At 41.0% G+C, this 25,089-nt stretch overlaps 1 protein-coding gene across 1 annotated transcript in view; it reads right to left on the reverse strand.

Annotated features, from left to right (window-relative positions):
• GPR158 (G protein-coupled receptor 158) overlaps positions 1-25,089 on the reverse strand; it is a 184,804-nt gene that overhangs the window by 13,145 nt on the left and 146,570 nt on the right. The window contains exon 7 of the mRNA XM_059841506.1: positions 6,434-6,672. Coding sequence (XP_059697489.1) covers positions 6,434-6,672 — 239 coding nt within the window. The remainder of the gene's footprint in view (positions 1-6,433; positions 6,673-25,089) is intronic.

Genomic DNA, 25,089 nt, shown 5'->3' on the forward strand with positions numbered 1-25,089 from the left:
TTCAATGAATATGAAAAAAAATGCATTTGAGGTCCCCATTCAATCCAAACTTTGCATAAGTCATCATTTTTTGCAGAAGTGGGAGCCTTTTTCTTGCTATTTGGGTGCCAAATACACATTTTGCTGTGATTTGCAGCAAAAATAAGCATGAAGGGCTGTATTTGTAGCCAGTGAGACCATACAAATGTTGCAAATATATTTGACCAAGCTCTGTAACTGAGCCAAAGGCATTGCAACATGGAAAACCATATTAAATAGACCATATAACCCTAATCTCACTGTGCCTCAGCTCTGCCTGTGTAAAATGGGGATAATGCCACCCTGCCATTCAGGACAACAGTGGAAATAAATTTACCCATATTTGTGAAGAGCTTAAGTCCTAAAATGTGGATTTCCTTAATGCCATGGTCAGGGGAGGAATATGAATTACTTCAGACTGTCCTGTTTGCTTCTCAGCCCTCCTAGCCTGGCAGAAATGTCTTTCTCTTCATTCTCTTCTTCCTGCCAGCCCCTCGGTGAAGATGGCTGTGGGCTCCCTGGAGCCAGGACACCCATTCCTGTGCCCACTTGCATTCTGCTGTCCAGAAGCTACTTGCAAGAAGAAGACAGTCCTGAAAGATTAAAGCCCATTTTCATGGCTCTGTATGAAGCTTTATGTTTGACCACACTTACTTGTTTAAAAAGCACCACCGCAGGCCGAAACCAGGCCACTGCTCCCCAGGGATGGTGATGTTATAGCTGTGACTTGCCTAAGTTCAATTGGTATTCTGAACTCTACACTCTTGGTAAAATAGTACTGTTCCAACAATTATACCATTTTTTCCCCATGTTTTAAACTCTGATTACTGATTATCACTCTACTTACATCCATAGCACAGCTATGACAACTCATCTATTTCTCTACCACACTTCACTACATTTTAAATCCCATTTACTGAGATGAAGTGAGCTATGGATCTGGAAGCACAGCTCTTCCATCCGTTCATTCACTCAGGGTGCCAGCTGGAGCTGAGCATGCACCATTTTAAAACTGGAAAAAAATTGTGTCCTCAATTGCTCCTGTGTTGCCAGCCAACGCAATCTCTTTCTGCATCGCTGTGTCCAATCTCCCACCTGGAGAGTTGCACCATGTCATAGAAGAAGCTTTTTTCTTCAGCTGAAAGGATTTTCATATATTTCAATGAACTGTGATTACAAGTCTTTAGTGTTGAGTTATTCCTAGCAAATTATAAATTACCAGAGGTTTATCTGTCTCTCCCACCATATCTCAGCATCATTTTAATTAGCTATGCACAGCAATGAAGAGAGCTATTTGTGGTAAAAGAATCGATGGTGCCAGATTGAGACTTTTTTTCCTCCCAGAACTTCCATGGCCTGTGGCTGTGAAGGCTGAGAGAGAAGAGTGGGGTCCTTGGGTTGGTGGGAGGCACAGCATACTCTGTCCCCCAAACTGTGACAGGACTGCCTTGCAGGTCTACTCACAGTGATGCAAGGGCCATGCAGACCATGGTCTGTGGGTGCCATGGCTTCAGGGTGACCTAGAGATGGCTTTTGCTGGCAGTGGAGACATATCCATTGACTTGAGTGTGAGCAACAGACCTAGGAGTATCACTGTCCTAAACCAGTGCTAAGCCACTCTCAGGTGTCTAGGAGCTCCTCTCCTTTCTGCACTCCTTTCTGCACTCCTTTCAGCCCTTATACTCAAAGATTTTCTTATTTCTTCTAGAATTAATTTTCTTACTTCCTCTGTCCTGCTTCATGAGTTCCACAGCTCACTGTTGTTACTAAAGTCAGCTGGACACTCCTCTTGTCTCCATGAGCCCCATCAACCTCTCTGCTTGTGTGTGGATGAAAGAGGGAGAACAGGATCAGCTGAAAACTGGCTGAGTGTGGGGCGTCCTCTCTCACATCTTAAAGAGGATGCAAGCAAATGCCAATGGCATCCAAAGTACTTAAAGTGTTGGAAAGATTTAGGGCAGTACCAGTAGCAGACTCCAAAAAGAGTGGTGCAAAGACAAGAGGAAGTCAGAAAACCTTCCAGCCTCTCCCAAACCACAGGAAACTTGCAGAAGCAATTAAATATGACATTCACCAACACAGAAATAGGTGGCCCAGGCAACACAAACATGGTTTCCTGGGCAGAAATATTTTGAAGGAATCATTCCTAAGTAAAGGATATGGGATTTCACTTATCACATAACAGCTAACAAGAGAAAGCAACGCTACTGCAGGGGGTAATGCAACCCAGACTGCTAAGCATGGGGGTTCCAGCAGCACTCCCCATCTTTGGTGCTCATCCTCTTCCAGATTTACCTTATCCTAGAGATGAGTGCCATAAAACTGCACACAGTGCTGGTGATGTGGACTGTGGAAGGACTGCTGAAGAGGTGTGCAGGGTGCCAGGAGGAGTAGCTTACAAGCAGAAAAGAGACAGAGCTGAAGGTACTTTGTAAAACACTGTTCTTTTTCTATTTCTGCTGCAAACATTTTATACAACCCTGGCCTTATCACTTAGAAAAAGCTCTTCACAAGTGATCACTATTTTTACATGATATACTTTTTGAGTATCTAATGTGAGAAATGAATTCAACATCAGTGTTGAATTCTAAGCATCTCCAGGTTGTGCTTTCCACAGAGGGGGCTATAAACAGTACTCTGAAAAACCAGTCCCTCCATGTCTCAAGACAGACACCGAAAATGGATAATTTTGGCTTTAATCTTTGTACGTTGATGCTAAGGGGAACATGATTAAAAATGTCCATTTGGAAATGAAGAGTTCTTTACTCATGTTACTCTGAACAACACACCCCAAATATGGCATAGGGCCACATCAAAATGGGGATAACAAAAAGAAATAATAATCACTCATTCACTGAATGCAGCAGAGGGCCTGTAGAAAATTTAATAAAAGGGCCTCATAAGGATGTATTACAATGCTCTAGCTCAAAACTGTACAGGCAGTCTTGATGCCCAGTTTGTCAGAGCTTGTCCTGGCACCTTATGCCCTTGTTAGACACAAAGATTATGTATGTTAAGTACCAACAAATGAACAGTGGTAGGGTGTTCTTCTGTGAACAGTCAAAAAATACTCATTTTGTTCCTTCTCCTGGCTGAGAGCATGCAGTAATTATGAGGAAGTTTCATATTTGAAACCCTCCTGATGCCCAAGACCCAAAGCATGACCTACAGATGTGAGGGCAACGGCAGCAGCTCAGTGCAGTGGAGCAGCACTGTTCCTGCCAGCCAGAAACCAAACCAGGTGCAGGGGAAAAACATCTCCCTGTGCTTAGTTAATACCTGTCATTCACCTCTGGTCTAAATAAAAACTGAAAATCACACACAGAATATATGGGGGATTTTTAAAAACTTGCCTATCCATTTGGGGTGAAACTGGCCCTGTTGAAGTCAGGAACATCCACCTGTCAAGATTTCACCTCTGCCTTTTGTTTGTGCTTGTGCATGCATGTTTATCTCTCTGCCTGCCTTTGTCTCCTCCCTGGGGCTTTGTTCATTAAACTTATTTTATTGTCTCTTTTTCCAGTTTCTGGGAAGCTCTTTTAAATCCTGGAACAATATCTGTTACACTCATAGGATGTTTTCCCCTCGGGATAAAGAATAGTAGTTTGATTTGTGACACTGCAAGCCTGTAGGCAGCAGAAGTTTATAACTTGGAGTTGTTTTCTAAGCCAAAATCTGATGGTGACAGGTAGAGGTATAAAATATATTCAGGCCATAGAAAAAAGGCTTTGTGGGTGAGTATTTTCAAGGCCTCGGGTCTTTCTCTGCAATCTCAGACTGTCAACCATACCATGGATTTTCAATGAGACAGATGCCCTGACCTTGAAAGGGATGCAGAAACTAACACAGAGGAAATAAAACAATAAGGCAAGTAACAAATAAGCTACCCACAAGTGTCCAACCCTAAGGAAAATACACACTAACTTACAAACCCAAAGGAAAATACACAGTAACTTACATTACATTATGTAGATAAAGTAAGATTTACTGAATGCTAATTTTTCTCATCAGCATATCACAGAGTACAGAGGCAATGCTAGAAACAGTGATAACTATTGTGTATAAGTCCCTACATCTCTCACAGAGACCATCCTCTTAGACTTAATGGAAATGTAAATATAAAACATTCACTGTAATAAAAGTCTCCGGAGATAGAGTCTAAGTAGCATGATTAGTATGGAAAATGCTTCATAAATCCCAATTCCAATAATCTCTGGTAGCATAAAGGATTCATCTCATTATGACTTTCTAGCAGAGCCTTGTTAATTCTCACTTCACTAATCTGTGACCTTGAAAATCTCCTGTCTGCATTTCAGTGAAGTGTTGACAGCCGAGTGAAATAGGGAAGTATTCCAGCAGGGGCTACAAGGGACAGAATATATTGCAAAACACTCACTAGATTTATATAAAATACTGTGCCTGACAAAATTAAATGAAATCTTTAATAAATTAACATCCACCATTTTTACTTTAGCATTTGAAATCAAACAGCAGAATCTATCAATTAATTTACTACATATTATATTTTGCAAGGCTGCTAACATAGGAATAAAAGGAATTCTTTGTTAAGGATATTATTTCTGACACATTTCTGAGATGAAGTATCTAAGTTTTGGACTAGTTCCTACTGACTGTAAGCTTTTGAGGCTGCTATTAACAATAAAAATCTTGAAGTTACATGCACACACACATACACACATATAAATATATATATATATATATACCACACATGTTACTACAATCTTGTAGGTGCACATCTCTTGGTACCACTAATATGACTGCATAGTGTACTAAAGAGTTGCATAATTCTGTCTAGGATGTAGTGTGGGAAAGAAGACAAAATGACTGCACAAAATAAATTCTGCCCTATTTTCCAGGCTTGAGAGCTCACTTTGCTTCTATTACCCCTAAGTGTATTTTGAAAAACATTAAAAATTCTTCTAAATGTAAATGTACTTAAAAAACAATTCTTACTTTTTTTCAATACTTGGCAGACAGCAACTCATGTAATTTTTTGCCAAAATATACAATTGATCAGAACTGGTTATTAAGATCTGAATTGTTAATCACTACACCATCAGAATTATAAAACCCAGAGACTAAAAACATTTGTTGCCATTATTCAAAAACCACCACTATCAAAATATTAATAAAACTACACTGTCAAATACACCAAAATTTTGATCCAAAATGGGTTAGTGCAGAAGACATCATCCAGTGTTTCACATTTAATTCTTTTTTGCTAATTTTACAACATCTCTGCCAATACTGCTATTCCATTACTGCAAAGTACATCCTCCAAAAGGACCCAAATTGAGAGGCATTCCAAAACATGCTCCTCTCTTCTCTTCTCTGCATGGTTTACCAGTGAGCATATTGACAGATGGGGTACCCCTGTGCCTGACTGCCTCTGAGATCTTACAGAAAGGAGAGGAAAGCAGAGCACAGGGGCACCTTGGAGCCATGGAAGCTCCTCTGTGAAGCTGGCAGCAGTGTTTTGTCATACACTGACTTTCTGTACGCCAGTCTGAAAGAAAACACTTCTGTCCATCTCATCTGCACTCTCATGTGGAGAAGCCACCATTGCCTCTCCCTAAGCCTCAGTAGCAAAGCTCTGTCAGTGGGATGTCCATGGGAGAAGTGGGGAAAGGCAGAAAATAGGAATTTATTTCAGATTTCAAAACACTGAAGTATTTGAGACAGTGGGTGCCTAGCCTGGGCTGTACAAGCAGCACTGGCTCTAGGTGGAAGCTCTGCGTGGGAGAAAGCACATCACACTGTTTAGCTGAACCCTGGTACAGGGAACCCACTGCTTCTCACAGAGTTCAGGAAACAAAAACTAATCCCTTTATATGACTTCTGCAGGGTGTCATTTTTAGCTCCTGCCTATTCCATGCACTGAAAGCACATCTAACAAAAACATCAAATTGGTGCATTTGATGTGCATTTCCTATTCCCTGTACTTCGATACCAGTTTCTGGAAGGTTATGAATGAGTGGTGGTGGAAGTTCTTGCCCTCCTCACACAAGAACTCTGACCAGTTCTGTGGTGCAAAATCAAAAAGCCTTCATTAAACTAGTTACAATTTCTCACTTCAATAGTAGTAGAACCATTGAAGAGCTTCAATAGCAGACAAACTGCTTCTTCCTTTTGCCTTCTAGGATGAAATGTCTTGAGCACCCATCATTTTGTTCCTACAATCCAAGTTACAAACCTTTGAAAGTCATAGAAGTGTCAGCATATTTTGTTTTACTTCTCAGCCCATTTAAAAAAATCTATATGCTGATATTTTACTGCTGTAGTTCTCACATTTTACACAGTCTGACAAAACTTTAAGATATTCTAAAGGAAGAAAAATTAAAAGGCAACCAAGCTTTATTATAGAAATTAAAGATAAGATAGAAAATTAACATACCAACAGCCATCATGTAATCCCAGCGGTCTATGAGGCACATATTGAAGATCAGATGGTCAGATGTTTGCCCTTGACCAATGAGTGGAATGTTTCTCTCCAAATTTTGGGTTATTGCAGAAGTCCAGCCAATGAGAAACCAAAAGACTACCAGGAGAATAACAGACAGCATCCTCATCACTCTCCCACCTGTCATGTATGGAATACGCTGAGCCGTTCGGGACAGGAATACCTTCAACACCCTGAAAAATTCAGACAGTGCAGAATTGAGAAGAGCAGTAGCAGTGTCACAGGAATTAGACTTTCCTATTATTTCCCCACCAGATTATTTAAAAAACAAATCACCAGTCTTTCCTCTGACAGTATGCACAAGAATGAAGTCTGGAACATTATTACTTTCATATTAATCATATTTAAATGGAACTGATTGCTGCCCAGAGAGTATTACATAGCAATAATAGAAAATATTAGCTATGCTTATGTTAGAGACACACATTTACAGGCTGTCTTGTCAAGTTGTTTTGTACATTCCATCTCCCAGTGGAAGACTTCTGTCTTTGAAAGATGAAAGGTCATTTCCATAAACCAGCAACCATGTATGTGAGATTTTAGTCTGTTTTGATGCTGTCTGCTCATCCCCAATCCTGCTATTTCTGAAGAACAAATTAACACTTCTTAGATTTTTTTCCCACTGAGTCTGATGCTGCTGAGACAATAACCTACTCATCACAGAAATAACTATGGAAGGCACTTTGCTAATTAAGTGGGGTTTGATTTGTTTAGAAGCAGCAACATGTTTTTTGAGCTAGGACAGAACCAACATAAGAAAAGTCACACCACACATCAAACACTTATACCACATAACAGCTATTGAACACATAACACTTTAAAAATAATTGCACTTATTATCAGGATAAATTTACTCCCACAAGAATTGTTCAAGGAAATAGCACCTGCATTTTCTATCCATCACCACCTGCTAATGCAGAAAAAGTTCCTCCTAGGAGCATGAGAACAACCAAAATTTGAGGAAATCCCCTTGGGAAGAAGGAGCAGTTTGATTCTTCATGCAGCACAAAATATCTCTCTGTGCTGCCTGCACCATGGGATCTGCCAGAAGCATCTTCTGGGAGCATTGCAGAGCTCCTGCCTTGGCCCTGCTAAGCTGACAAGGATGAGCACTGAAGAAAGGCTATCATGAAAGTTTTTATGTACCCAAACCATTAGAAGCAGATGAGCTGAAAATTAAAGGCTGTTTTAGACAGAAGTGTGAGAAGTCTTTCAAAGTGAAGAGTTCAATTGTTTCAGTGATTTTGTCCTCAAAACCACAGTGGTTCCTGACTCCTGAGCATAAGCATGTCCAGTCTACAAAATCACACTTCAGATTAACATTTTGGCTTGTATTTGTCTGAGAGGAGGCAGAAGCAGTGTTGCCTCTCAAACAACTAATGGAGCAGTGTCTTAAAGGCAGAAGCACAAAAGGTTTTCCACATCCATAACAATGAATCAGCATTTGACTACAAACACAGCCTTCACAGTGTGCATTAGGTGAAGTCAGAGATCTGAATATGTTCAACATTATTCAGCTGTTTCCCTCCCAACAGTCACTCCACAGGGAGTCACAGTTTTTGATCTTTCCATGTTTGATAGATGTTCTGCTCTCCCTTTACAAATGCTAAGTGCCTTCTGTTGGAAGCAGACTCCCAAAGACTTCATCCAGGAGAGACAGAAAACTCCACAGAGGCAAGGCAGGCTACTTCCCTCTGCATTGCTCAGCCACAGCACTACTTGTCCAGGGCAGCACTGGTGAACCCTCATTTTCTAAACACTAAATTCCTAATTTTTTTCTAAAATCAGGAAGCAAAGGCTTCCCTTCTACCTGTTGTGAATGCTGGCCAATAGTTAGATTCTCTGAAGGGAAGAAAAATTTATTATTTTTGCAATGAACTGGAAAATTTCACAGCTATAATTTGTCATTTGAGAAAAATCTCATCATACATTTTTATGAATGTTGAATTATTAGAGAAATCATACAAACCAGCTGAGAACTATTAGAAACTTTTTGCATTTTGGCTCCAAAGTAAATTCTTGATGATTCTGCTGGAAGTCAACATGTGAGCCTATTTTGGGCATAATAAGGCAGAACCCATTAGATTTTTTTCATTACCAGTTCATTAACTGCTGCCTGTGAGACAGCCTTCTAAGGGAGAGGTGTGGGCTGTTGCTACATTATTTACCTAAGCACAGTGAAACAAATATTTTGCAATACAGCAGTCAAACCTCCTCAAATTTGGATCAAATCACATTTCTTTTTTTTTCCTCCTCTTTTTCATAAAAAATAAGCATCCCCCACCACAATGATTTCTACCTTGGACTCGTAGGCTTACATGTAAGCCAACCCTTACACTTCTTTTTTCAAACACTCTTCTGAAAAGCTGTAAAGAAAGTCGCATTAGATCAGTAATGTTGCAAATCTCCTTTTCAGAGGTTGTGGTATAAAAGCTGTCAAGCAGAACTCAAGCTCCCAAGCTGCAATTCCCTCACTCTCCTGCCACAGAGTGAATCCAAAGCCTCACTGCTCACCACCTCAACGTTGACTTACATGCTCTGTCGGCTCTCACCTTCTCTGTATTATTGAACATGTATCAAAGCAGAGACAACTGCCCAGGAGTTCCTCTCTCAAGGGCACGTCATCTCACCAGACTGGAGGGTCATTATCTTTCCTGTACCTCTGACTCATACAATCCAAGTTCACTGTAAAAGAGTTGAATTGCTGTAGTACGAGACCAGACTGCCTCAGCAAACACTTGGGGTTTGATTACTGGTACCCTCTGTCAGAAAACAGGGGAATTCTTGATTGAGATCCCTGCTCTGATTTCTGGGTAGACAATGTTCAAGCCCCCCTTTTCCACTCAGTTCACTATCTCTATATTGGGTCAAACTAGCTTTTGAACAAATCAAAGAGAATTCTTACAGGGAGGCAAGAAGTGGGGCTGGTGGGCTGAATTGCTGCTAGGAAATCAAATATGCCCTGGGTCATCCCTGGCACTGAAGCCAACTGGCAGAGAACATACTATTATCCTCGGCATTACAATTCAGCAGGACAGAGGATGGAGTCCCAGTGCCCAGGAATGTTGTCAGATGCTACCTAATTTATGAATATAGATGTAGCAGATTCAAGTTCCTGAGCAAATTAATGTTTAATTATGAGTATCAAGTAAGGCAAACTGAATAGATTACTCCTCCTGTCCTATCTGCAGCCAAAATTACTGGCAGTGCCAGTCAGTGCCCTGGTAGAAGCTCAGGGGTCTGTTTGAGACATACGGCCCCTGATCTAAAACAGAAGAGAAAACTTAACCATGTTCCTCAGCATCTTCCAGCTATACTCCCACCTAAATCCACTCAGCATATGCAATCCACTTTTCTGCACTGCTGTTGGATAATTGAACAATAATTTCCAGTGACATGTCATCAGCTCTGTTTACAGGCAGATCACACAGAACACTGCAATGTGTTTTACCTGCTTTTCTGGAAGACACATCTGTCTTTGAGCAAAGCTTTGACTCTCAGACAGCTACAGCCAGGATTAAAGCTGATATGCAATAGCCATTCCCTTTACAGAGTGAACAGGAGGTGCAGTTCAGGCTGAAAGAACTGCCTGGAGACCACGGCATGTAACTCCCAACTCTGCTGGCTGCACCATCAGGTCTGGGGACAATTAAGCTACATGGTCTGAGGGTTTTCTTTGAGGCGCCTGGCTCCATATAAATGGAGAAGGGGAGGGCTTGGTTGCAAACACTGAGAGCCAAGGGAAGCCCAGCAGCTGGGAAGGGAAGTGATGCTGCAGGTGGATCTGAAGCAGAGGGACAGAGCACGCTGGTTCACAGGACTGGCTGGGATCACCAGCTTGGAAACATCGAGTGAAGCACATGGCTGCTGCTGTAGTTATATCCTAAGATACAAAGTGTAACCTTAGAAAAGAAATAAAACCATATGAAATTTTCATGTCATATCAACAAAAAGATGGTCCCCAAACTACCACCGACTGCATAAACAGCAGGAACTAGAGGTGAAGGATCCTGCTTTGACAGCAATGACCTGGCACAGTTTGTTTATTTTTTATTTCTAGCATCTGTCATTTTGTGACTCAACTGAGTCATTCTGTCAAACTGCTCTGTTCCAGACGGGTGATTTTTATTATGATACAAAAGCTACATCAGAAAGATAATGGGTCAAGCCCTTCAGAAGTATATTGCCCTCCTACAGTGCAGGGATTATGTCTTACCTACTTTTCTGGACTAACAGTGAATATGCCACTAGTTACTTTGAGTTAGTAAACTGATGTGATTCTACTAAAAGTGAAAAGGTACCAGTGGGACATGCATGGCATCATGTCGACACAAAAGAGTGCCTACACTTACACAGACACACAAACATACACAAATGCTGAGTGCAGGTATAATTTCTACATCAGGAAAGATGACTGAATCAATAATATCAACACTTAAGGCCCAAGACCTCAGAAATCATATTTAGATAGATTCATACCATGAGTTACTGGCTTTCACTGCAAAGAATAAAACCCAACTGAGAAATGAACAGCTTTCTAAACAACTTCCCAGCTGAAAGTGTCCAAATTAGTCATTGTCTGCTTCCTAAGAGATTTCTCAAGGCTTCAGCACAGAACAAACTAGAAGTGCACCACTGAAGAGAATAATCTCATGGGATGATCTTTTGCTTTATTGATTCTGACCACACTGAACCTGAGCAAGCCTGGACTGAGAGGCCGTGTCAGAAGCATGACAGCAGCAGGGCAGCATTTGCACCACATGCATCGTGTCCTGTCCAGTGAAAACATACAACAACTACAAAAAGAAGTTTGGGCAATTATGTGGGTGTATGGATGCTTCTGAGAGCCCCCATCTTGTGTGTAGCCAGCAAACTTGGCCACATATCACTGAGAGCCATCAACTTATCTCAACTCCTTCACACTACTCATGGAACATCCTACAGTACAAACAACAGGAAATCTCCCACATTTTTTATTTCAGAAAAGAATTTTGTAATAGCAAATACATGTCAAGAACACTGCTATGAAAGACAACAAATGTTTAGTGGAATTGACTAACCCATCCAAATGCACTGTAATGGGTAACAGAGCACAAGTGTGTTTTTGTTGCCAAGAATGCCACTGATGTCCTGGGTGCATTAGGAAGAGCTTGCCAGCAGGTTGAGGGAGATGATCCTGCCCCTCTGCTCAGCCCTGGTGAGGCCACACCTGGGGTGCCATGTCCAGTTCTGGGCTCCTCAGTACAGAGACACACAGAGCTCTGGGAGTGGGTCCAGCTGAGGGTGGCAAAGATGATTGAGGGACTGGAGCATCTATTTTATGAGGAAAAGCTGAGGGAGCTGGGCCTGTTCAGCCTTGGGAGGAGATGACTGAGAAGGGGCCTCATCAGGGTCTATCAGTATCTGAAGGGAAGGTGTCAGAGGATGGATCCAGGCTCTCCTCAGTAGTGCCAAGCAACAGGACAAGAGGCAACGAGCAGAAAGTGATGCACAGGAAGTGAATACAAGGAAGAAATTTTTCACTGTGCAGGTGATCCCACTCCAGAACAGGTTGCTCAGAGAGGCTGTGGAGTCTCCCTCACTGGAGCTATCCAAGAACCTTCTGGATGCAATCCTGTGCAATGTGCTCTAGGATGACCCTGCTTGAGCAGGGAGGCTGAACCAGATGCCCACTGTGGTGCCTCCCAGCCTGACCCACCCAGTGATTCTGTGAAGGCTGGTCTGCACACTGAGGCCACCAATGGTGTCACAGGCTTGTTCCATAGTTACAAGGTAAACCACAGGTGCCAATAGTACTGGAAGTACAGGGAGGGAGATCATGCTGCAGGATTGTTTCCTTTGTCCTGGAAGTGAACCTGATTTCAAATCCTTACCTGGGGGTCAGTGTTTAATAAACAGCAATATTAACATGTGAGGATATCGTAATGGCACAGTAAAAATTCCCAATCAGATAATTTTGTGTATTGAGTGATGGGAGAAGCAGTGCTGTTTCTGAAACATTTTCTGCAATGTTTCTGCTGCAGAAACATTTTCTGCAACAAATTGTATTACTTTCAAAAATGTGATTTTGAAAGTAGAGTTTTCTTGACATCCTCCCTAGAGTTTTACAGTGATTTCCTATTGTGGGAAATTACTGCAATACATATTTATAATGTATGGCTAGAATAACAAGCTATGAAGTTGTATTTTACCTCAGTGCCTGGTAAAATCTACCTCTAGTAAGCAAAGAGACGTGTCATGACTTAATGCTAACCTACTCTGCACAGAAGTTTCCTAGATAATTTTAATGCTACACATACACAGGTAATCCTACAGTACTTGAATGAAAGTTCCATTTCTGGATAAACACTGACATAATTTTCAGGAGTTTGAGCAAACTGAGGAAGGTGGGAGGGAAATCACAAGCAGTTCAAGGAAAGGCTCTGGGTATTGGGAGGCAACAGGGACAACAACAGATTTCCCACTGCAATCAGAACCATTCACTCACTCACTCCCATGTGAGCAGCACTGCCCTAACATTTTCTTGCATATTTAATAACATGCAAAAGGTCTAAAAATATGACTTGCTTTGATGAAAATTTATTCATTTGAAGTAGCTTTTGTCTGCCAATCTGTAGGTAAGCCAATCTGTAGTGAGCAAACAATGTTATTTCTTTAAATCTAGCCAAGGATTCTGACATTTTTCATGCTGTGCATAGGTTTTACTTTCTCCTTTCACCTGCAAGTCTAAATTCCCACCTGGGAAAAGCTCAATTTCCTGGTGGATTATAGAACAAAAAACTTTCTCTGCCTGCAGCCAGTTCCAAGAACTGCAGCTGGAGTCTTTTGACAGACCAGCTGAGCTTTGCTGTTCCCCAGTGCCTCCTTGCTCCCCAGCTCACTGCCCTGCTGCCTGCATCTGTTCCAGCTGCCTCCCAGCTCCCATTGCAGGAGATATGGAAGCCTCTGCCTCTGTGTGTGTGTTGCTTTTTGAAGTGCTTTTGTTTATATTACCATATCATCCAGGTAGGTCTCATCAGAAATGGCCACTCCTCAGCAGGATTTGCCCATCCTGAATGTGTGCTGATGGATGTACTAAGCACCAGGGAGCTGAGAGGTAAGAAGGCTCAACAAGGGGACTTTCCAAGTCACGTAACTAGGTTTCAGTGATGCAGACCAAGTCTCCTTATTTATTAAATCCTCATCTGCTTTGTGCTAATTATCTCTTCTAATAAACCACTTACTGCAGTAATACCCCCACGAATCCTGCTGAGATTAGCAGAACGACAGAGTGCCAGTGAAACATCTGACACTCTGCTGTCGAACTCTGGTGAGGCAGAGCTGCTACAGAGCACTCCATAAACCAATAAATAAAAAGCCCATCAATCTGTCCCCAGACAACGAGCAGTGACATATCACAGAATGGTTAGGTTTGGAAGGGACCTTAGAGATTATCTCATTCCAGCCTGGTGACATGGGCAGGGACACCTTCCACTAGACTAGGTTGCTCAAAGCCCTATCCAAGCTGGCCTTGAACACTTCAATGTCTCCTCTTTGTCAACTACCTGGGCTTAAGGTTACATCACACAGAGCTCATGACCACAGAAGCTGATGCCTAAAGTTCTGAAAATCCCAGGTCCTTGGGATAGGCACAAAACCATCTCTTTCCAAGTCTGCTATTGAATGGTTAACAGCCATTTCAATACTTTCCTCCTGACAGATATGTTTAAATAACCACATCCCTCACTCTGTGAAAAATGAGGTCAGCTCCTCAGACAATTTTCTCCATAAGCAAACCAATCTTGTTGAAATCTTTCCTTCATTCAAATTTGCAGTGATTTTGTGACAAAAACTTTACTTCAGAGATTCTCAAGACTCCTGCCACTAGCAGTTTGGTCTAAAAATTCAGCCTATATAAGGTCTGGCTAAGTTAATTATTTGCTTTTTTAAATTCATCAGGTGGTTATTATCTTTTTTGCAAATCAAAAGCCATTGAATTCTTTACCCTTATCAAAGACTTTCAGAACAGGCAGCACAAAAGATCTCAAGGTCAATATTTATCAGGAAGCGTCTCCTGGTAATCTTTTCCTACAACAGGTCAAGAACATTTTCAAGGCTTTCATTCTAAAATTTGCTTCACAGACTATTGTGCAGCTGAATGTACAAAAGGCAACTCCCCTCGTGAACCTGGCTCACAATGTTTCATTTAACAAAGGCTGATGAGTAAAACCAGCTGGGATGAAAAATTCCCCTCCTAGTTAGTACTGCTCTAACACTGTTCCTCCACTACTGAAAACATTCACAGACAATTCCAACAACCTTTCCAATTTTCAGAGGCGTTTTCTAGCACCATCAATAAGGTAGCAGGGCAAAACCTCATGCTAAAGCTTGTACTTTTATTCTTAACATAGTCATACTACAAACAGGGAAAGTCTTGAAATGGATAAAACCCAAATTCAAACCAAAGTAAATTTGAGAGTGGCTATTTGTACTGATGTAGACAGATCATGGTGCTAATAACACCAAAGATTGGGTTTGCACCCCTCATGGGCCATTCACTTGAGAGCTGGACTTGGTGATCCTCATGGGTCCTTTCCAGTTCAGAATGTTCTGTGATTTTCTTTCCTTTCTTCTCCTCCTTAGGTCACTGGCAAGCATTGTACTTTTGATCAGAGAACGATAAGCCCCACATAAAAAAGACAGTACTTTTCCAGCATTTTTTATGTGGCCAGAAAACCAAAATACCTCAGTCCTTTTAAGCTAAAGATGGTAAATATTCTGGTCTATTTGCATGATGTGAAAAGTTGCTGCTTTAATAAAGATGTAGCAATTCACTACAGCTGTACTATGTTTTTTAAAACTTCTATATGTGTTACAATAACTTATTTAGGTATTATATAAGAAGAATCTAAGGCTTTTCACTGGATAAAAAAATAGTGAATAAAAATGTAGTGTACTTGACTGAACTATAATTCACTCTGCTAGCAGTCATTTATTGAGGACTGAACTATATATCCATAGCATATTTACTAAACAAAATATGCTATGGATCACTTTAGTTTAGATCACTAAACTTTGTTTTTTGAGAATGGCACTAAACAGTAGTCAGCACCTGAAGTAAAACAATCAGAATTTCACAGACAAACTAATTGTTTTCATGTTCACAGATAGATACCATGTTGTTTTACACTTTGTATCCTACTTCACTAGTGGTAAATGTGATATTGTAACTGTTTGTTTGGGTGCGCTACATTGTGGATTTGAACAAGATAAAAAGCTTTCACTAAAAATATCTCCTCCTTTACTTATTTTTAGTCCTAATTACATAGCAAGTTTCTACACTAAAGCAGAATAAAATGAAATGTGCTGCTATGTGATCTCTTTTGTCTTATCAGCTGTTTTAACAAAATTAAAAACTATTTAATAGTGTTCTAATAATATCCTACAACTATGCTACTGAATTTTCTAGAGCAGCATCTGAGATCCTGCAGCTTGCAGGGCAGATGTAGCTCTTCATTCCACCAAGGCTGAAGCTCATGGCTGACATCCCTGGGACCCCATCACCACACAGACCAGCACAGGGGTTTGTGTGCTCTCCACATCCCCAGCAAGGAGGAGCTTCCCACCCCTGCTCTAAAGGAACAAATACATTGATTTACAAGACCTAACCACAGAGTCTGGGTTTGGATTTGTCATCACAGAAGCTTCAGTGACCTAGTGGTTTTTTTTTTTAATATTCCACTTGAGGGAGATGAAAAGCAGGAAAATTGATTTCTCCTTGGAAGTCAAATTGTGTTTTCTTTATAAAGTTTCTCAGGATGATGAAATTTTCTTGTGGATCTTCAAACTCCATGTGACGTCTGGCATTATCTATATTTGTAAGACATTAAAGATACAACTTTTTATGAAACAATGGGGCCAGTAGACTTCTCTGATGGAAGTGCTATTTCTCTGTCTCTCTACAGACTGCTGAGCAAGCTCAGATCTGGGAGACAGCAGCAGGTAACAGTAGGAGCCCTGGAGCAGATGCAAGAATCTGGAAACAAAGTTTCCAAGAAACAGAGAAGATTGTGGAGAATTGGATGCAACTTCAAAATTCATGTAACTGGATCAAATCAAAACCACCCTGCAAGAGCATGGAACGTGAATCAAGAATTAGGCACAAGCACTGCTACTTCTGGTCTGATGCATCTCATTGCTTTGAGTTTTTCCATTATAAAAATAAGTCACCTGATTGACTCATTAATCAGATTTCCTGAGTTTTCTCTTTGTCTATTCAGAGGAGGATCCTGCAGGAGCAGCTGCACACAGTGCAAAGGTGTCACTGCCTGTGGGTCCAGCTGCATTTCCAGAGGACGTTCAAGAGAAGAATTTTTCTAAATAAACTGGTTTAAGTATACCACATTGAAAAAAATCCAGTGAAAAGCAGGAGAATAGGAAAAGAACTATATCTGTGAAGCAATGACTAAAGCACCACACACACAAAAATCTTTTCACACTAAACTGTCTCCTCACAGATTTACTTGCAAGCACTTACTTCCTTTTCTGCTGTGCAATGTGGTTCTTACATGCTACTTTAAAATTGCAATTCATTATTAAAGATGCAAGAAGCAAACATCAGCAGTCAAAGGGACAGGAGCCTGTCCTGTCTTCATACACTGAAACAAGCCACCATTTTTATGCCCTTTTATCTTTTGGAGTGTGTTTTTGTCCTTTCACTTCTGTCAGAGTGTTTCAGTGCTGGAAGTTACTGTGAACTGACCAAATTGCTTCGATTTTGAATGACCAGAAGCACCTACATCTTTACACATGCAAATGAAGCCATCTAAATTTTCACTTTTTAACACATTATCCCCCTAATCTTATCACTTCACTGATAATCATAAATAGGCATTTCTTTTGAACCATGAGGACAGAGGAGGATACACTGAAAGGCTCAGTCTTTGATGAGTTGGGCTCTCACTGAGATGCATTGCCATGCCAGATAACTAAACAGCTCAGATGAAATAACTTGTCTTGACTATTTTACTGCCTTTAGGTGAGAGAAAGAGTAATAATCACACCCACTGGATACAATCCTTCCCTCAGATCCACAGTCAGACTGCTGTACTTAGCAGAGCTCAGAAGAGGTGCTGGGTTGCCAACACCTTTATTATATGATGCTAAGTTGGCAGGAGTTAATGAAATGTGGTACCAAAGGACATGTAACTGCATTATTTAGTTATAATATTTAGTTTTTGCTAGTTTTGTGCCCATTTTAATAAAACAAATGTTTGCCAATTTATAATGTGATTGACAGGCAGCAGTGTTTTGTATCAACTCTACTGCAGAAGAAGCTCTTTATCAGCATTGTGTTCTCCTTCCACTTGTGGAATGAATATTAACTTTATCTCGTGGTTGTGCTTGCAGGTATCATGGCTAAGGCCTCATGGATATTTGAAAGGAAAGTTTATTCTTCAGCTTGCCTGCTAAAGATAAGGTTCAAACCACTTTTACAACAGATAAAATCAGGAACATCTCCACCTGTCACAAGATACAGCAGTGTCAACACCAACAGAAATTGAAACCATAAACAATGTTAACTTCATGGAATAAAATTTCCATGCTATAAAATATTGTTATTATTAAAATATTCCTCTGTAAATGTGCACCTGGAATAGCTTACATGGGATGGAATGAAAATGCTGGCAAGAGAATTAAAGCTCATCAGGCATCTGGGCAGTTATTACACCTCTGGTTCACTAACTCACAGAATAGCCAAGGCTGGAAGAGAGAAAGTGAGAAATTCTCTGACACAACCCTGATCCAAGCCAGATCAATGACAGCAGGTTACTGAGGACCTTGAGCAGTTGGAATGTGAGTTAACAGACTATGTCAAGCATCTCCTACAGAGGGGAAAGCAAGAGGCCAGCTGCTGGCATGGAGGAGCAGTGATCCTCAGCAGAATAGAAAGTCTAACATGAAGTCAAATAGCAAACATTTCCACAGAAGCTTCATGTCTTTCACTGCAAGTTCCAGGCTCTCAGGAGATACTTGACATGAAGGAACAACATCATATAAAAATGTCTCTAATATATCAATATAGAGGGGCAGATATGGCTATTAGGGGCTGCAGTACTACTACAGACCTCCCCTTGCTTTGCTAGTCATCTTATTTTACATTCTCCACTCTCAAAAGCAACAACAACAAAGGTTCCAAGCCTTCATTACTCCAAACTCCTGTCTTTTCTTCTAAATACAGATGACACAGAGGACAAACAGACATTAGTTCATAACCAAGCTGAGAGTCACATGAATTCCCTGACAAATTGCCCAACTTACTTGTTTCCTTCACAAAGAAATTTAGAAAAAAAAAAAATCTACAGTAAAGGCAAGCAGACCAAAATAGAATTCTTTAGGTACTTTAGTGTGCCAAACACCTCTCCTGATGGAAGAACAAGTGCCTGTTTAAGACAGTGAACATCAGTATGTGCAAAACAGTTTTTCAGTTAAAGCAGAAAACAAATTCTGGTCAGAATAAAGTCAAAAACAGAAGAAAGAGGAGAATGCACTTCTTCAGTTTATAATACCATAGTAACAAGACAAATAACCAGAAAATCCAGCAGTCAAAAAGTCCCAGTTGCATAAAACTGACACCAGATAAAATGCATCTCTATGGATTCCTGTGCTTGCATTAGCTTCAGCTTGACTTGTGCAAGCAGCACAGTACACAGCAGTAAAAATGAACCCTGTTTTGGCATATAAAATAAAACATACAATTATAAGAAATTTAGAGAACAGTAGCCCGGAATCATTGTACAGTGTCAGCAATATCTGATTAAAATTGATTCTTTGATAAGCTTCCATGATCTATTGCCAGGTAAATGCTCAATCAACTATGTTTACTCTCAGCATGTGTGGCAATCAGAAAAAAATGCTAATTAGGTTTATCATGAGTACTTCTGAGGAAGTACTCATGGAAACTGGTTTCTGAATGTCTGTCTGAATGTTTCTTGGAAACTGGCTTCTGAATGTCTGTCTGAATTTAAATTTTGTGAAAATAATTAAAGTCGCATGTCTTGATAATTATTTGCTGGGCAAGAGCAATCCCATGAAGCAGAACATTCCAGGGGCTGACTGGCTGGAAAGCAGCTTTGCAGAGGATGACTTGGGGTGGCCATCAGACTGACCATGAGCCAGCAGTGTAGCCTTGTGACAAAGAAGGCCAGCAGCCTTCTGGACCATACCAGGCGGAGCATGTTCAGCAAGCTGAGGGGGTGATCCTGTGCTTCACTCACCATTGGTGGGACCAGAGCTGGAGTGCTGTGCCCAGCTCCAGGCTCCCCAGTACAAGAGAGACATGCACATCATGGAGATCAGCCCTGTGAAGGGCCACAAAGAGACTGAAGGACTTGATCACCTTACAAAGGGGAGCAGCTGAGGGCTGGGATTGTTCAGCCTGGAGAAGAGAAGGCTCAGGGAGAAACCTACCAATGTATGTAAATACCTGATGGGAGGGAGTACAGATGATTGAGCCAGACACTTCTGAGTGGTGCCCTATGTCCACATAGAGGCAACGGGCACAAACTGAAATCCTGGAAAATCCATGTAAACATAAGAAAAATCTTGGAGAAATTCAGAATCTGATCGTACACGGCTCAGAGTGTTCTGATGTGGCTGAGACTGCTCTGAGCAGGTTCTGAGTTGGACTCCAGGATCTCCAGAAGTCCTTCCCAACCTCAGCTTTTCTGTGACTCTGTAAGCTTTGTGCAGTTGACACACAGGTGTATAGGTGGAAGAAACTATATTTTCTTGGTATGCTTTCTGTAATAAGCTTTTTAATCAGACCTTAAATCTTAAAATTTAATATGCATTAGAACTGTATTAGTACTAAAAACTCAGCAGTAGAAGCACTTTTGTATAACTTGTTCTATGATCTTCTTCTGAGCTTTGACTGAATATTCTACAAAGCATCACAAATTATGTTCTCAGGGGCCCACTAAAGTATACATTTTCACTTTTATTTTCAAATTTATTACTATACAGTACCGTCACCCATTCTAATGAAGAGGGAAATGAAATTACTCAGACTCCTCTGCATGGTTATATACATCCCTGCAACATACAACTTCAATAAATAAATGATACATTCTCTTTGTCATTCTGCAATAAAATACTCAAGTTAAAAAAGCCAACTGCAAGAAACACTAACTCTCATCTTCTGTGTTTCGTCTCAGAGGAAGAAATAGCATCATCTGACATGCTGAATTCCATGAACTGTTGTTTTCTGTTTTCACCATAAAATAATGAAAGAACTTATAATTTAAATTGCAGTCAAAGGTTTAGTTGTCAAGAAAAACAAGAATAATGAGAGCTAATCTAAATGCCACAATTTTCAGGACAAAAGAGCAACAGTTGATTACTATGAGATAGACAAAACACTCCTGTATTCTCACTGAAATCAAAAGTAAAATATGTAAAAAATACAGACACAGGCAATCTAGAGTAATGGGACCCTATTGCCAACAACATGGGCTGAACAGAATGGGAGTAAAATGCAGTAAGCTTAAAACTCCATAATATCTGCAAATATAGTAAGGGCAGAGTTCCATCTTCCCTTTGTGGTCACATACACATTAAAAGTGTTGATAGGCAAGCTGTTTTTTAGTGAGTAGTTGTTTAAAAATAAATATTGCAATTAGAGAGGCATCAAATGGTGCTAAGAAATGCAGTGGCAATGACCTTGCTTCAGAACAAATAACCCAAGGAAGAAAACAGAGGGAAAAGGGGGGAATTAATAAGACTCCTTTTGAATTAATAGTCAGACATTGACTCAAATTCAGACTTGGTGACATCCATGCGACATGAAACAGAGATTTGGACTCTTGAATATAACAAACACCTTAAATGTGGTGTTTCATGTGGCATGAAGATGAAAATAAAACAAATAAGCCTGGTCTAACTGAGCATGGAGACAAAAAGGAACAGAACACACACTTTGTTTTCACTGCAAATAGTCTTGATACATAATTTGGTTTCTGTATTCTATCAGATAAGTCTTGCAAATGACATTGATGCCTCTGACTTTTCATGCCAATGATGCATGATGACCGACCTGAGGGTGTCCAGGGCAGGGTGTGCTGCCAGCTCTTCACCCACCCGAGCCTGCTGGGGCTGATCAGGCTGCAAGCCTGGGAAACAGCTGAAAGCTTCAGTGCTCACTGCATTCAGAGAGGACAGCTACAAAACCTGTCTCGCTGGTTTTGATTTCCAATATCTTTCAGGGTACTCAGTTTTGCTGTTCTTGTCGGTCTTGTGTTTACTCCAGAAACTGACGAGCCCACCCTTCTGGGATTTGGGATAAATAGTATTGTTTGGATTTGCAGAATGACCTTTGTCAGTGACTTTACTATGTCACTGTCATTGCACTTCTACTAAAAAGGTGCAGAAAACAACTACACTGTTCACTGACTTGATTCATAAATATTACCTTTTTTCTTACAAAAAAGCCTCACAGCTGAAGTCTCAAGGGCTTTGTTTTGGTTTTTTTGTTTGGTTCTGCTCTGAAGGCCTGTGCAGTCTGGCTGGACTGCAGATGTCACAGACAGGACATTCTGGCTGCCCTGTACTCTGCTGAAGACGCTGTTAGTCACCTGAGGGGGTCTGCATCTTTAGGAAGGTGTGGCAGAGAGCTGCTGCAGCTGGTGGCTGTGCTCCTCCTGCCACACAACACTGGATTGTGCCCACTGGGGAAAGCAGACTTTGGCTCTGCATGATTTCTGAACACTGCAGAAGGAAAACAAATGAAATACAAACAACTCTCAGTTCTCTGTGGTCAATCTACCCTTCCCAGCTCAAGCAGCAGCTTAAGTGCTTGACAGTGCCTGGAGTTACACCCAGGCAAGCTGTGCATGTGCAAGCAGGAGCACTGAGGTGTGGGCAGCAGGCACAGACAGTGGCAGCAAGCTAAGGAACTGCTGCACTGACATTTCAAAGTGCAGGACTTCCTTCACAGGAGTGGTATTTCAAACAGATAGCCCAAAGAAGGAGGGAGCAAGAGAGTTTGTAATGCACCTGTGAGAAAGGTCATTGTCATTTGAGGTGGAGAAACTGAGCAACAGACCTGGTTGTGGCTGACATCCAACTGAAAAAAACTCAGAAAGGAATTACTGGGATCCCAGAATCAGCCCTTCAAACAACCACTAGAATTTGTCTAGCAATGAAATTACCCAAACAGAACTTGGGATCAGAAGACCTGTGGGGCAAAAAGGCATGTGAAAAAATCTACAATAAAACTGCACTGAACCTGATGGTGCTATACAAGACATTTATATTCTTCAAACACCAGTGGTAGTGTTTCAAGGAAAAGACACCTTACCTAGAGCTATGCCTGTTTGAAGAAAGACTGAGGAGTGACACAAGCCTGCCTGCTCTTACACTCTGCACAGGACTAAACCAGCAATGCTGCTGGCTCCACAGGAGTGATGAATGAGCCAAGGAAGTATCATAAGATTAAGCTTAAGGTGATCTGGGGCTCACGAGTCAAAATGGTAGCTGAAATAATGCCTAGTTCTCAAAGTAAATGCACAGCTAATGTAAAATAGGTGTAGGTTCAGAGTTAATTAGTGATCAAACATCCTGGTAGCTAGAAAGTTAAAGATACATATAGGTAAATAGATAATTGGATATTACTCTGTTTATAGCTTTTGCCAACAAAAATATGTATGAGTTCAGAGGATAATAGCAGGCCTCATTCTTGGTCTTGCTCAGCTTTGGAGAGTCAAGGAACAAAGAACTGAGGAACATCCTGGCAGAAAACAGCACATTCAAAGAGTCCAAATGACCTATAGTTTTATGGTGATTTATGCTGCTTGTCACAGAGCAACAGCTTAAATGGAGAGAATCACTTGGTGCTCTGACAAACAAGCAAGGAAGTAGGTAGTTCTGATTCTTCAGAAGGGAAATAAAGACAGCTAAATGTGCAACCTGGCCTCTGTAAGGCTAAATACAAATACGAATTTGAAAGAAATATTTGGGTGCCTTAACAAGGGAAAGCCTGGAGGACATGGACTAGGCCAGTGCTAAGGCAACGGTGCAATACTCTCATCTTCAAGAGACATTATGGGATGGCACAGAAATGCTGTATTAGCAAAAAAGCTCACCAGTATCAGGACTGGAAACATCATCCCTATGTCATTGAGATGCACACCTCGGCTATTTGTTAAGAGTTAGGTTTTTTCTTCAGTTTGGCCTCAAGTTGTGCCAAAGGAGGTTTAGACTGAATATTAGGAAAAAATTCTTCCTGGAAAGGATTGTCAGGCATTGAAACAGGCTGCCCAGGGAAGTGGTTGAGTCACCCAAACTGGAGGTATTTAAAAGATGTGTAAGTGTGGCACACAGGAACATAGTTTAGTGGTCATCCTGTCACTGTTAAGTTTATGGTTGGTCTCAATGATCTTAAAGGTATTTTTCAACCTAAATGATTCTGTGATTCTATGTCTGGCACACTGCTGCAGGTTTCCATGGCTTTTAGGTACTCACACAATGTTGCATCTTGTGGAAAAAAATCAAGCAATAGCATTTGTTTGGGTAGACCTGCCCCATGCCTCTATGCACATACTCACATTCTCCTTTGGGCAAGACAGTTCATCTTTGACAAACCAAAATTTTCAGCCAGAAACATAAAAGCCATTTGTTAGCACAGAAACCATTCAGGAAGAACTCCAGGGCAGTTATAACAGCTGTCCAAGATCCTGAGAATCTCTGATGAGACCCAAGAGTTCTGAACAAAGATAAACAAATACCAGAAAGCCACATGAGAGCAACAGCAAGCGCAGAAACAAAGTTCAAAGACGAGTATAAATAATCAGTGGGCATCACCATCATGTCTGCCACCCAAATTAAAAAGAGCATGAAAACACACAGAATGGTCAGCACGGATTTTGTGCCTTGCTCACATCTGTGGTCCTGATGGTGCAGCTGGGCAGCACACGGGAGTGCAAATCTCAATAAAGAATGCAAAAAACAGGAGGAAGAGTTTGTTGATTGGGCTTCCAGACCTGAGGCAACATCTTAGGAAGCAAACAAAGTGACACCAGGAAGTATTTCTGAGGATATGCACTGACAAAATTTCATTACAAGAGACTGAGTCAGAGACAAAACTGGACATTACTTAGAATGTGTTCTGGCATACTACTCCATTTTCAGATATTCATACATGGCAAACCAGTCAATGACTCTTTTTCCTGGGTGCAACAGTGTCATGGTTGGTTTACCAATCAACAAAAATGGGCTTTTGCTCCTCACAGGCCAAAGGTAGCTGACACTCACCAGAAGACATCAATTGCTACGTTAACACAAGTTTGACAATCACCCCCTACAAGGATCCCAGAGCAACACACAGGACATTTTCTCAGCTAGCAAAATATCATTTGCAAATTGAACAGGAACTTAGAATTGAGATTTGGTCATTGCAGCCACATTCTCCAAAGCATTTGAAAAAGTACAGAGGAGCAACGTCCAGAGCTGGATTATGTTAATCCGATTTAAAGGAAAAAAAAGTCTGTCCAGTCTAAGATAGCAGGCAGACTTATTGCTGAGGCAAGATCCTGCATCAAGCAATTAAGGCTTTT

Source organism: Haemorhous mexicanus, chromosome 1 (assembly GCF_027477595.1).
Source record: "Haemorhous mexicanus isolate bHaeMex1 chromosome 1, bHaeMex1.pri, whole genome shotgun sequence".
Taxonomy (NCBI): domain Eukaryota; kingdom Metazoa; phylum Chordata; class Aves; order Passeriformes; family Fringillidae; genus Haemorhous; species Haemorhous mexicanus.